Below are 14,983 nucleotides of genomic sequence, written 5' to 3'. Positions count from 1 at the left end.
TGACTTGCAGCAGTACTGAAGCGCTTTGAACTTGATATTTGAATCACACATGGCATTCTTCTTAGTAAATAAAAAGAACAGTGTTGTAAATATCATGGTACAGAGCTGGGAAGACAGGTGTACAAAAGGAAAGAATGTACTGGGCTCTGACAAGGTCACAGCATGGCAAGCTTGCTGTTTGCACATGTAAACATGTAACATAAAGTCAAGGCTATAGTCAAGGAGTCAACACTGGAGGGACCAAAGCCATAATTATAATATATATTGGGGGTGGGACATTGTGAACACATTTGACGTCCCCCCCCCAATATATATATTATAATTACGGCCTTGCATAAAGTGACACTGAAAAATAGAAAAAAAAACTTTGTCACGCTTACAGGACTGCTATAATTGAATAATATAATGAAGCAGTATTCAAGAATTCAGAGAAGGATGGAATACACTATAACACTGTAGCATTAATAGCAATTCACCAAACATTGTCATTTTGTACATTCCTTTGATACTTAAACAAAATTTAAAGCAATACCTGTTTTGCAAGGTCACTGTACCAGCTAGTATTTCTCGTCATTAGTTAAAATGAGAAAAACAAAAATGAAGTGTACAAAATTTTGCAACTTGAAATCAAAGTAAGGGGAAAATAGCTAATGTTTGTTTTGAGAAGGTTCACGGAATACTGTGAGGATTAACAGCTCAGTAGTCAGCGTAGACTTAGTAGTGCAAGAACAGTGTCCATTCTGAGATTCTGAACAAACATCAAGATCAAGAATATAGACTGTTAAGGATTGCGTCAGGGTAAGCACAACAGACACTGTGAAGTCAGTTAAACAGGGGTTTATTCAGGGAAATCACAAAAACACAGGACAGAAACACAAGGATGAACATCAATGACCAGACTGGGGTAAGACAGACTCAGAAGCACTGAATACACAGACACAACAACTAGACACAGCTGAGAACACTGGGATTCCACACGAGGTAACAAGGGGAAGTGGCACACGGGAGGATCGGACGAGCAGGCCATGACAGAACCCCAACCCCCCCCCCCAAGGTGCACACACCGGGCGCACCTAAAGGAACGGGAGGGAACATAACCGGGGACAGCACAGGACAGGACCTGGGGGAACAAAAGCAAGAATGTTAACGCACCACAGGAAACAGGACCCACATGCAGAACAAGGACCAAGACACCAACCAGGATAACAGACAAACCACAGAGAACACAGAAAGCCGGAGGGGACAACGAAGGGGAAGAGGAGGAAGGTGGAGTGACTACAGGAGGAGGTGAGGAGGGAGGCGAAGGGGACACTGGAGGAGGTGAGGAGGGAGCAAAAGCCGTGGCAGGTGAAGGCGCAGCCACAGCTGGAGAACCAGGGGGCTGGGTGGGTGGGACTTGAATCCGGCACAGGTGTCCTCTTCCTCTCTGGTAGACTGAGAGACGGGGACCCGGCCGAGATCTACCACTCTGGGGTGGTGGCTGGTGTGACCCACTGGAGGGGTTCATGGGGCAATCAGGGAGATCCCCGAAGGGTCCCACTCGAGCTCCTCCTCCACCTCCACCAAGGAAAAGGGAGTGGTGGTCCGATAGTCCAGGACCTCCTTGGGGACTGGGACCATAGGACCTAGGGCAGAAGCAGGGTCTGGGGGATCAGAGACCTCCTCGGGGACAGGGGCACAGGGACAGGAACCAAGTGGGGAGGAGCAGGAATTTGCAGCACAGAAACCACGGGGGGCAGAGCAGGATCCGCCAGCACAGGAACCACGGGGGGCGGAACAGGAACTGCGGGCACAGGAACCACGGGGGGTGGAACCGGGGTTTGTGCCTCGGCAGTGGGTGCCACCTTTTTCAGGGACTTAGGGATGCCATCCTGAGGATCCCCAAGAGCCCTGGCACCTTTCAGTACGTTTGAGTGTCAATGAAGCTGCAGGCAGACAAGCCTCGGACTCAGGCGAAGCAATGGCTCATGCCGCGGGGTCACCCTTTACCTCGGGCTGTCTTAGCCAGTAGATTACCTCGTCCATAAGGTCGAGGTATTCCGCCTCGCTGAGGGGAGGCCTCTTCTTTTCTATTCCGGTCATTCTGTTACGGATTGCGTCCGTGGAAGCAGAATAGATGCTGTGAAGTCGGTTAAATGGGGTTTATTCAGAGAAATCACAAAAACACAGGACAGAAACGCAAGTACGAACGTCAATGACCGGACCAGGGTAAGACAGCCTCGGAAGTACTAAATACACAGAACTGATTAACAACAACTAGACACAAATGAGGATCGGACACAGGAGGATCGGACATGCAGGCCATGACAATAGAAGCTACAAATAACTAAACGGCAATAAAAACCTTCTGGAAGTTGAATGCCATAAAACTTCTGCAGAATCTGACCAAGAAAATGGATGAATGGAATCTCCAATAGATTATATAGTTATCAATTTAAAGATAAATGTTGTTTTAAAACTGCACCAGATATTCACAAAGCAAAAAGCTGTGATATCACTTTTGCCAGCTGTGTTATTGTCCTTGTCCTTGTAGCATGTGCTGCAGGAAAGCCATCCATCATTGCCCATCAGTGCTTAAGCGATATAGAGATAGCCATAAACAGCGCAGCTTTGAGGTGGTTCAATAAATTCTAATTAATAAACCAGAGCTCTCAATCTTAAGGCTCAAATAGGGATGGACTGATAAGTGAGCTAGCCAGAGCAGGTGCCCCAGGGCCTGGGCCCCCCACAAATGCAAACCTCATACGTACATGTGTCATGCTCCGATCATGCCAATCCTCTGGTGAGCCACGCCCCTGTCTCTACCCTGTGTGGAATCCCTGTGTCCCCAGCTGTTTCAAGTCCTGTTGATTATTACTGTGTGTCAGTGTCTTTCTCTAGTCCGGTCATTGACGTCGCTTCTGTTTGTGGTTTCATGCTCTGAGTGTTTTCGTACCCTGAATAAACCCCTTGTTTACTCCAACCTGTTGGACTCTCGCACCTGTTTCCCTGCCCTGCATACCAAAGCCGTGACAGAATGACCAGACTCCCCCAAGGACAATCCTCAGGCTCCAGGATGCCCCTCATGCTGGGATATATTTCCCTTGCCCATGCTACTAAACCAGTGGCACTTGGGTCAGTATGCCTGTTCTCCAGACCCAGTAACAGCAGTGTCAGCTCCAGACTCCACGTCCACTATAGTTCCAGTTCCTGTTCCCATCGTTCCTGCTCCTGTTCCCCTGGTTCCCACTCTAGTCCCTGGTCCAGACCCGGTGACTTAGTTCCCGTCCCAGCTCTAGACCCTGCCACCCCAAATCCCATTCCAGCTCCCCTTGAGTTGTCAGAGATGGAAGAGCTGGTGTTGGGGCTCACCCTAAGACCTCCCCAAGAGACACCCTCTGGAGTGACGCCCTGACCACCACACCATCATGGCAGGTCCCGGCCAGGACCCCATCTCTCAGTGTCCCGTAGAGGGAGAGGACACTTACACTGGGGCTGAGTCCCGCTCGCTCCGCCCCCGGGCTCGCCTTCGGTCCCCCTTGCTTCTGCTCAGCAGTCGCATACGGTCCCCCCAGCTCCTGCTCAACGGTTGCCTGCAGTTCCCCCTGTGGTGACTCGTTGGTCGCCGGTGCCTTTGCCTGCAGTGGCTTCAACTCCCTCCTCACCTCCTCCAGTGTCCCCTCCCCCTTCCTCCTCACCCCCTCTGGTGTCCCCTCCGCCTCATGCCTCGCCGTCACAGAGGATCCCTCCAACTCCGGCCTCGTTGTCGCCTGTGGCCCCTGCTGCTCCTGCCTTCTGCCCGTTGAGGTTCCCTCCGGCTCCCTGGTTCCCCCCACCCTTTCCCTTTATGTCCCCTGTTGTTGTCCCTTCGTTGTCCCCCTCCTTGGTGTCCTTGGGTTCTGTGTTCCCGTCTTTGGTGCCCCTGTATGCGTCTGCGTTCCCTGTGCTTTGTCAGCTTGTGTTTTGGTTGGTGTCTTTGTACCTGTTTTGCGTATCGATCCTGTTCCTGTTGCCCCGTTGATGTTTCTTGCTTTTGTTTGCCCAGGTGCTGTTGTCCCGTCATGTCCCCTGTGTTGCCCCATCGATCCTACCTAGAATATTTTGTGCAAGTTTGGTCACCATACCTTAAAAATGACATTGCTGCCTTGGAAAGGGTGCAACGTAAGGCTACGAGAATGTTGCCTGGTCTTAGAGGAATGTCTTATGAGGAGAGGTTAGCTGAGCTGAATCTGTTCAGCCTCGTGCAAAGGAGACTAAGGGGGGACATGATCCAGGTATATAAGATTCTAACAGGTCTGGATGCTGTTCAGCCAAATGGCTACTTCAATATAAGTTTAAATACTAGAACTCGTGGCCATAGGTGGAAATTAGCGGGAAAACATTTTAAACTGAATTTGAGAAAACACTTCTTTACACAGCGTGTAATTGGAGTATGGAATAGTCTTCCTGTTAAAGTAGTACAGGCTAAAACCCTGGGTTCCTTTAAATCTGGATAGAACTGGATAAGATTTTAACAGAGGTTAGCTGCAGACAACTGCGGTCGATGTGTGTGTAGCCCAGATGTTTATGTGTAGCACATCTGTGCGTATTGACAGCACATGTGCAAGATTTGTAGCAAATTACAAAAGAATCATTGTTGTTGTAGTAGTAGTTGTAGAGCAGCTGTATGATGAGGGTTGGAGGTACCAGCAAGTGCTTAAGCGATATAGCTAAATGGCTCCTTATTGCACATATTTAATTGAACTTGACTTTGAGATTAAAAGGATATCTGTCACTTTAAGAGAGATACGTGCACATATGGTCTGAAGGGGAGGGGGTGGAATTTGAGGAGAGGGAGAGTGGCTTTCACGAGAGTAGAGTTTCACGGTTTTTCTTTGACTGTGTTTCTTAATTTTGTATGGAAAGATCGAAAAATGCTGTTTATTTCTTTTATGATAATTGCTCATTCTGTCGTAACAAAAGAATATATAAATAATAAACCTGAGTAATAAGAACTGAAGACGGTCCTTTTTGTTTTTTTGGATCCACGGACAAGGGAACACCCATCAGCCATAAGACTCCAGTCAGATATGGAGATAGGAAACTCTGACACCGATATTATACAGATTTATACTACGGGACCGTTGAATGCTTGAATCTGATTGGCTGACGAACGTTCTGAGGTGTGCAATTATTTTCAGGGAAACGCACGGCGAACGTAGTTCCAGGCAGCTCTCTTGACCGCATTACAGTTCCATATCACTTCGCATAGTTAACTGTAATAACGGAAATTAGCATACAGTACCTATACAGCACACAGGACTAACAAAAACAACAACATGACAGACGATTTTCCGAAAGTAAATTTTAATATTTACGGTGAATATGAAACTTTCAACAACTGGGCTGCAGCAGTATTAGACAGTCCAGATGAAAAACAACATAAACGGAAGCGGACATCAAAGGCAGCCGGCAACAACAAAAGACATAAAACGATCAGCGAAGAACAGCTAGACATACTCGAGGGAGAAAAACACGAAGAAAACACCAAAAAAACAACAGCTAATGACGTTTTGGAACTAGCAAAAGAGTTGTTGGATGAGATGCGGAAGAAATAATCCTACTCACAATAGCGATTTAAGTAGAAAAACCGGACGAATCCCTTGAAATATATAATCTGATCGATGTCTTGAGATGTGGCAACCATAGTATAAGCGGAATAATTGACTCCGGACCGTTGAATTATTAGACAAATTATGCACACCCGAGGTGTAACGGGCACTCCGCTTCGCGTCGTGGCCGCATCACCACCTCGGGTGTGCATTATTTTTCTAATAATTCAACGGCCCGTCGTCAATTATTCCTTACGTATATGGTATTTTAAAAAAGCAGCACTATTCCAGAATTATGAAAACTTGGTGATAAAATTCATCGAATGGGTGGAGGAAGGGTTGGGGTCCCAACTAATTTTGTCGTAAGAATTTCAAAATACTGTGGTATCTGTCTTGACGTGCAGGGTGTAGAGCCAGAAAGAAAGGGCAGGAGTCCAAGGAATTGGGGGAAACGCGGGATTTATTAGGGGCAAAACCACTCAGGAACGCTGAACAACGTTAATGACCGGACTGGGGAAACATACTCTGACGCAGACTTAAATACACAGACTCAATTAACACAACTAGAAACAACTGATAAGACGGGGATTCCACACAAGGTAAATGAGGGGGTGTGGCACACAGGAGAGTCGGAATGACCGGGGCATGATAGTATGCTTTATTACCGTAATACCTCCCAAGGCTTCACTAATAACTTTAAAACTGTTCATAAAAGTTTACCGTTACAGTACACTGCTTGTATTTGTATTTGTTGCACTACATCTGCCCTCTCCTGATCTGCTGGAATATCACTACTGTATGCATGCACCAACTGGGACCATGCGCGTCTGCAGCCAAATGTAGTATGAACTGTACAAGCTGCCATGGATGACCGTCCCCAGCCCGAAAGTAGAAGGGGACATCATGATTACTCTGATAAAATGTAAAATATGAGTAAAACATTATATGTTTGTTTACAAGGCTGTCAAGTGGCCTAAATATATTCATAATTTTTAAAGTCTGTGACATCTTTAGCTTTGTCACGGAGATTTAAATACAAACTGTAAGTTTATGGTTTTTCTCTTTTGACTAATGTAACCCGGCCCCTAATCACATTTTAACAACTGCTGCACTAAGGTATGCTAGCACTTTTATGTTGTCCATTCTGTTACTTTTCTTACCCCACCTGAGATTGCATTTAAAAATACAAAGAGAGATTTCGGAATTACAGCTAGCTGGGAGGCCTTAACCCCATCAATAAAAATGGGATTCCCTTGGGGACATACTTGTAGTCAGGGACATTCATTACTACTTTTTAAATATACGCTATATTGGCAAAAGTATTGGGACACCCCTCTAAATCATTGAATTCAGGTGTTCCAATCTCTTCCATAGCCACAGAGGTATAAAATCAAGCATCTAGGCATGCAGACTGCATGCTTCTACAAACATTTGTGAAAGAATGGGTCGCTCAGGAGCTCAGTGAATTCAAGCGTGGTACCGTGACAGGATGCCACCTGTTCAATAAGTCCATTCCTGAAATTTCCTCGTTGCTAAATATTCCACGGTCAACTGTTAGTGGTATTATAACAAAGTGGAAGCAATTGGGAACAACAGCAACTCAGCCACGAAGTGATTGGCCACCTAAAATCACAAAGCGAGGACAACACATGCTGAGGCACACAGTGTGTAAAAGTCGGCAATTGTAGAGTCCACAGCTACAGACCTCCAAACTTCATCTGGCCTTCAGATTTGCTCAAGAACAGTTTGTAGAGAACTTCATGGAATGGGTTTCCATGGCCTAACTTCATGGAATGGGTTTCCATGGCCTAACATGGCCCAAGTGCAATGCAAAGCATCAGATGCAGTGGTGTAAAACATGCCACCATTGGACTCTAGAATACTGGAGACATGTTCTCTGGAGTGACAAATCACGCTTCTCTGTCTGGCAATCCGATGGATGAGTCTGGGTTTGGCAGTTGCCAGGAGAATGGTACTTGCCTGACTGCATTGTGCCAAGTTTAAAGTTTGGCGGAGGGGGGATTATGGTATGGGGCTGGTTTCTAAGGGTTGGGCTTGGCCCCTTAGCTCCAGTGAAAGGAACTCCGTAGCATTCAAAGCCATTTTGGCCAATTTCATGCTCCCAACTTTATGGAAATTTTATGGGTATTGGGGACAGCCCCTTCCTGTTCCAACATGACTGCACATCAGTGCACAAAGCAAAGTCCATAAGGACATGGATGAGCGAGTCTGCTGTGGAGGAATTTGACTGGCCTGAACAGAGCCCTGACTTCAACCCAATAGAACACCTTTGGGATGAATTAGGGGGGAGACTGCAAGCCAGGCCGTCTCATCCAACATCAGTGCTAATTAGTGCTTCTAAATTGCCTATAGTGTATGACTGTGTATATGGTGTGTGTGTGTGTGTGTGTGTGTGTGTGTGTGTGTGTGCGCGTATGTGCCCTGTGACGGACTGGTACCCCAGTCATGTGCCCAGTGCTGCCTAGGATGGGCTCGAGGCCCCCAGTCACCCTCCCCAGGATATTCAATTGGAAGATAGATAGATGTTGCTGTCTATTTCCTTACAAGAAATATTTTCTGGCCAGTGACCAATGTCACTATGCTGATAGATGAAGTAGCTTTAACAGTTTGTGGGAATGCCTTCATATTCCTGAGTAATATCTCATATTTTGCTTATAAATATGCAAGTATAAAATAGCAATTACATTCCCTGACCAGAGAATTGTTTTTTTATTATGATTGTTCAATTGCTATCACAGATAACAATTGTGTAACAATGGGTGTTATCTTCAAAATGATAATTTGGAAAAACATGCCGAAGGAAAAAAATCTTGGTGCTGCATCACAGACTTTACTTCATATCACTGTTATTTTGGGTCTGGATCCTAACTAGCCAAAACAAACAAAAAAGTATCACATGGGCTGTCTGGAGTCGGCACACAGGAAATTGCCCCGGGGCAGCAATGCTCCCACAGACCAGGCAGCAGAGATACTACTAAGCAGCATAAATGAGCAGACAGCATCATCAAGCATGGAATACACAATGCAGCAGAACACAATTACCATTGTAATTTTGGGGTGACTAGAAGGTGTGTGTTAAACATCATAGCAGCAAATGCTCCAAATAGGAAAGTGCACACTTAATCTGCTGGGCACTGACCTCAGATCAGCATGGGCAGCATTCCCCATTGCCTAGCAAGTTCACACATGAAGGATTCTACTCCGTCATTCTTCAATTTGGGAGCACAGATGGCCTTCAGAACAGCTTAGGTTCCATGCAGCAGCAATAAGCCACTCTTCCTAGTTCCAGAACAGTTACACCATGCACTTCGCACATCTCACTTTGGTGATCATTGACAAGTGGTTATGGCATTTGGTGGTTATGCAGGGTACTGACATCCCATTCAGTGTGTTTCAATGCCTATAATCCCCAAAGGCCTCTTGAGACCCTTTGCCAGAGACAGTGCTTGGATGGATGGATATGGATGGAAGAATAGAATAGAATAGAATGGCAGTTTTATACGGTGTCAGAATGACAAGAATCTGTTGAACATATTCCCTACTGGAATCTGTTTGGTTTTAAGCACTGAACATTAAATACTCAGCATTTTGGGTAGCAAATTGGGTGAATACAGGCTAACAATTTCATTTCTGTCAACAGCCATTAGATGTAACCCTTAAATATTCAGCAGTATATCCTGGGTAAATCTGTGCATATTGCTTTATTGATAGCATGTGGTTATGCAGATAATATGTAGTTTTTATGCCAGGCTTTCAAAAGGGTGGCATACATTATACTTATTTTACAAATGTATAACTTAAAAATAAGTAAATTAAAAATTCCTGTGGGAATCTGCCCCATTTCTGCAGCTGTGCTTCTATCCAAACCCGGGAGAAGCAGCTGAGACAGGCTACAAGAGGTGCTGGATGCTGGGTCTGAGAATCACAAACAGCAGCACACACAGAAAAACAAAGAACAGAGTGGTATTGTTTTCTGCAGCAAAACGCCGGTCCCTGCTGGTCCCACAGCAGACTGCTTTCTCCCCATTTTAAGAGAAGCATTCATAAGCCCCGAGCGGTGCCACTAATACACCTGCAGCTTGGTGACATCACTCAGCTTTTCAGGTCATGTGACGCCTCCACCCTCAAGGTCACATGGAGTCAAGCGTCTGTCCCAGTAAACTGCAGTCATATGTGTTTGAAGCTTCTAATTCTGCAATCTGAAGGGTGTTGATTAATGTCTTATAACCACACATGTAGTGCAGGCCAGTTAAATTACAGTAGTAAACCAATGCATGACTGTAGTCTTTTATTCTAACGTTATTCGATGGAAACTATACAAGCCAAGATATTTCTCAATTAGTTAACAATAGTGCTTCAGGCTGAGGTCAGTGGATAAACACCATAACGTAAAGCTAAATAAATAAAACAACACACACACATTTATATATTTGCATTACATTTCTTTAAAATGACTTGGGGTACATTTATCTATTTATATCGTGTTTGCTACACATTTGGTTTACACGTTTGTACAGTTTGTACAAATGCTGGTCTTTGGGACTTATAAACTAATGATTTTCTTATGGTCTTAGCAATGGACTATTTTCAAATTAAAGACAGTGGCTCATATATAGGTTTAACCAAGACGTTTTGGGCAATATCTAATTCTTCATATCATCCAGACATTACACCATGGTATATAATATTTGAACTGTATTTTAAAAAGCAATGCTACTTTTAGAAATCTTGCCAATAAAATCTGTTGAGCGGAGGGGGGTCCACAAGATACAGTTTTGCATTAAGGAAATACCATGGTATGCTGTTTTACCGTTATACTGCCCAAGCCTTAGTAGTAATTCTACTAATAAATATGTTTTTGATTCATAAGTCAAAATAATGTCTTCAAGTACAAACATGCAAGTCAAATGTGTAGTATCTGTGGAGTAAGTGGGTTAATGCACTCCCAGCTATGCATTATACATTTCAATGCACTGCACAGAGACAACAGTCCTCTGATTTGTGTCAGGCAGTTCTTTGCTTGCACAGCCGTGTGTTTACAAACGTTTGCATGCACGGCTTGTTGTGCATTAGCTCTTACTTAACAGCAACATTAATTACTTTTCTGGTCATGCAATAGAAGAGCCACAAGTCATTTTCAAAGGAATTATCCATGCTGTGGGATCACAATGTAATATGCAGTCTATGACTTACTAATTCTGAAGATATACAATAGACAACTATGCATGTAGTACTTGAAGATTTTTATACATGCAAATTAACTATCAAGCACATAAAAATATTAATATCATAAACATTGAATTAATTCTTGGGCAGTTTAATTTCTTGTTCATACTACACAAGTGAACTGTATAATTTAAAATATGCAAAATGGATTAGTGAGGACATGATTTGACATGACACCATTTTCCATTTCGCAAAGAAATAAATGCCTTGTTAACGAAACTTTAAAGTGCGTCAATCAGCCTGCTGTGACAGCAGGTTATACAAATTAATCGAGTCAGAATACAGTATTAAAATTTGTATTGAACTCTGTCTAGTAGATTGGTCATAGAGATGGTTTATGAAGAATGCTGGCATGGAGCCAAATATAAAACCCTTAGGAAGCGTGTTTGGAGGCAAGAAATGAAAATTAGCTCATAATTAGTTATAGTGGAAGACTTTGGACTATTACACCAAAATGAAGGTACCTCATGCAATACAGAAAGTATGCAGCTATATGATGCTGTATAGATACTGCAAAATACATTTATTGTTATACAGACATGGGTGTTTGTCTAAAACTGAAAAACACATCAGTTCAGACACACGTAGTGGATTTTCTGGTACCTGCCCATAAGGGACCAGCCAGTCCCTGCCAAGCTCACCTGCTGATCAACAAATTATTATAACATTTCTTCAATCAGCATTTGGAGCACTAGTGCAATGGGACCTTCTGCATGATTAAAGCTTTAGGTTGTCACACAGTGTTATGCAGATGTTATCCCCCTGAATAGACCTGTGAACCATAACCTGGAAATTTATGCCAACCAGGACATCCAGCAGGGGAGGAACATGATTTACGTGGCAACAACCACAGATCACTAATTTAAACAAATCTTTGCTTCCACATGAATTAGATGTTCTTGTTGTTACAAACACAAGGTCAATGCATAACATAACGAAGCCAGCAAGTCCGCTGCCAGAGAGAAGGGGCGATGGCTGCTGCTTCTGTGTGTAAAAGCGGCTGACCCAGATCCCGAAGCACGGTGCTGCCGTCCCAGCTATGCGTGAAGCCCAGAGCTATCTGGCTCTCCACATCTAAGGCACCACATGGAGGAGACTGGCGTGGCTGCATGGGGACACAGCAGCGCCCCCCCCCTGAGACAGCTCCCATCCTCATCCTTCACACCTCACAAAACAGCTCTGCACAATTCTATTAATAATCAAAACCAAAAATAGGCACAGTAATAACAATGTTTATTCACTGAAGATGGTTCTTCACACCCTTAATTTTGATGGTTTTCTCAGGTGGCTTATGTTCAGATGCATATGGGCATTCAGAAATAATATTTAATAATGGTATAATTAGAAATTATATGTCTCATACTATGAAAACAGGACAATTCAAATGTGATGTAAAACACAAAACTCTAATTCATGGTCAATAAGGTTTAGTACACTATTACTCCATTTATTAAAAACAGGACACTGTTGCTTTTAGTTACTAGTCCTACTAAGGTTTTCCTTCTTCAAAACGATGGGATGTAAAATATTAAATTGAGGCATATTAACATGCAAAAGTTCCTGCATCTTTCATTTGGCATCATCTCCATTTTGCTCCAGGTTTGCTTTTCAAACTCCTGATCACCGCAGGTAACTGAATGGAAGCTGACAAGATGCGAGTGAGACATTTTCAGAGTAATGCTGAGTATGATAACTGCGGGAAAAAAAATCTTCAACAAGCTCTGGCGAAAACGATCAAAAATCATCATGTCGTCTAACTGTTAGGAAAGACACCCCCCAGTCTTATCAGTTCTCCCGTACATCTGCTTTCACACACCTCTGGATGAAAGGATTGTCAGGAGGACTTATCCTGTAAACAGCTTTTACTTCAGCTTTCAGCTTCTGCACCTCAGCACTTGAACGCAACTGATCAATGATGGTTCTCACTTCACTGAATAGTCAGCTAGAGAAGGAGAAATCCCCAGAACTGACCAGGAGGTGTCCAAAAAAACACAATATGTGTCCATTTCATTCTTGTGCCAGAAGGACCTCTATTTCCTCTATTTTAGTCTAAGCATCTCTCATGTTGGTGCATGAAAGCTACATACATATATATAAAATGACTTCTGATGTTTATAATAAATATAGTTGCCCAATGACTGGAGATAAAATGGAGAATAAATAGAATTTCCACTGAACTGAAAGTGTGATGTACCTGTAAAATTAATGCTTGATGCATTTTCTGGAGGATAGTTCAAATTTGAAAAAAGGCAAGAGCATGCGTTTTCGGAACAATGTTTTTAAGGTTTCAGATGCATAAATACACATTACATATAAATGAGTCACAAATAACCTTAGGGAACAAAAAAAACCTACTTAATTTTCCCTTTCCCCATACAGGCTAAGCTCTCATGAAGGTAGCTGAGTCTACCTTTCCATTCCAACCTGCAAAAGGATGCCATTCCCACAAGCATCAGTTTGACTAATCTTAGACCCGTAGCACTGAACTGGTGTTCATTTAAAGTACATGGGTATCAGTAGAAATTGATCTGTCACTAGTTTTTGATGGTAAGAGGCAGAACAAGGAAAACCCACTCTTAATATTGGTTGCAATTCAACTACCAATGACACAGATTGCAGCAATTACGTAGCACTTCTCTTTGCTAATTCTAGGATAACACTAATATTCTTCCAGATAACTGGACCAATCATTCATGTTAATTAGAAGAGAGGAGATCCTCTCTCCATATTAGATCTAGTGCTTTTCCGTGCTGTGACATTAATGATAATTTGTACTTGGGGATTTCTCAAAGCACCCTTACAGCATTAGTGACTGATCGCAGATATAACATTGCAGTTCTACCGATGCCTATTAAAGTCAGAACCCATCTTTATTACTAAGATTTATACTGATGCTACGATGCATTGACTTCTTCCAGTGCAGCCAGAAAGCACGTCCTCCTAGTCACGTTGTCCTTTGTTGTGGATTTTCTTCCTGAGGTGCCACATACTGATGTGTATCGTCGAAGTAACTATTTATGACATCAGCTGCACATATTTAATGAAAAAATGAAAGGAGTGTAGTGGTAAGGGAACCCGAGGCAGAATACAGTGTGGTGTCAGAGCTCAGACGGAGCTGCAGGGTATTCTCACCGCCAAAACATCTCAATGTTGTTTAGTCCAGCTGGAACAAAGCACTGTCAATGAATTGCAGGCCACCTCAGGCTGAAATAACATTCTGCTTTTCATCTAATGCCGCCTTTTAACAGAGGACTACCCAATAGAAAGGCCACAGGAGATAACAACAGTGAAAAGCAGATTCAGTCATATCACTGCTGTCGGACGCACAACGGGTCTGATTCCATTACAGATATGCAGAAATAAGTTGTTCATTTCTTTGCTACGATGCCTCTCGCTCTCGCTTGCGAGAAACACTGCCTCTATAACCATCCTTTGATGTTGCAGGTAATGTATTTGAAGCCATTAATTTTCCATCAAGTGCCTGTGTAATTGACATTGCTCATATGAAGAAGCAGTTATCACCCCGCTATTGTCCACACGTTCACAACTGCTGAACATATAAAGCCTTGAGTCAGAATAGTAAACTAGAGAAGGTGCAACACCTCCCTTTGAACAGGGTGCAAATGCGTTGAAGGAAAAAAAGAGGCTCATCTACAGTGAAATGGACAGACACAAAGAGTGCAGGCAGTGGAGCACATAAAACAAAGTTTATATATCATTGTGTGAGAAACAGGTGCCGTGCACACTTAGGGAGTCTGTGGTGTTCTTTGATCAGGAATAATTTATTATACATGCTGTGATACAGTTACGTTGTGTTATCTCGCCAACCCTGCATCCCTAACAGTGTGTATTCAAGCCCAGGAATTTAATACAATCCTTTGATAGTCTTACCTGTGCCTGCAGGAAAGGGATATTTCCAATTCTTCTCAATTCAGCCAGAATGGATCCAGACTTGAGGCAGTTGAGGGTCAGTCTCTGGGGCTGCACTGAAGACACCTTGTTGGTGAGCAGAGAAGGATAGGCTGGACCCGACACAAGAAGCAGCTATCCAGAAATTGTGAGAGCAGCTCAATCTGCTGCTCTCCAGCAGGCTGCGTGTAGAGCTTGTACAGACTGGAGGGATGTGCCTGAATGGGGGTCCTTCCTCCTTAAGGGGGACTCTGGAG

General features: G+C 43.6%; 1 protein-coding gene across 2 annotated transcripts in view; it reads right to left on the bottom strand.

Moving 5' to 3' along the window:
- c1qtnf4 (C1q and TNF related 4) overlaps positions 1-14,983 on the bottom strand; it is an 18,709-nt gene extending 3,726 nt beyond the window's left edge. Inside the window, exons 1-2 of one of the 2 annotated variants that reach the window (XM_023817210.2) lie at positions 14,709-14,983; positions 3,962-4,070 (exon numbers count right to left, since the gene is read on the bottom strand). In XM_023817210.2, coding sequence (XP_023672978.2) covers positions 3,962-4,061 — 100 coding nt within the window. In that variant the 5' untranslated portion in view covers positions 4,062-4,070; positions 14,709-14,983. The remainder of the gene's footprint in view (positions 1-3,961; positions 4,071-14,708) is intronic. The other variant, XM_023817211.2, reaches the window with a different exon arrangement.

This window comes from Paramormyrops kingsleyae, chromosome 13 (assembly GCF_048594095.1).
Source record: "Paramormyrops kingsleyae isolate MSU_618 chromosome 13, PKINGS_0.4, whole genome shotgun sequence".
Lineage (NCBI taxonomy): Eukaryota > Metazoa > Chordata > Actinopteri > Osteoglossiformes > Mormyridae > Paramormyrops > Paramormyrops kingsleyae.
This window is presented reverse-complemented; position numbering and strand designations above follow the sequence as displayed.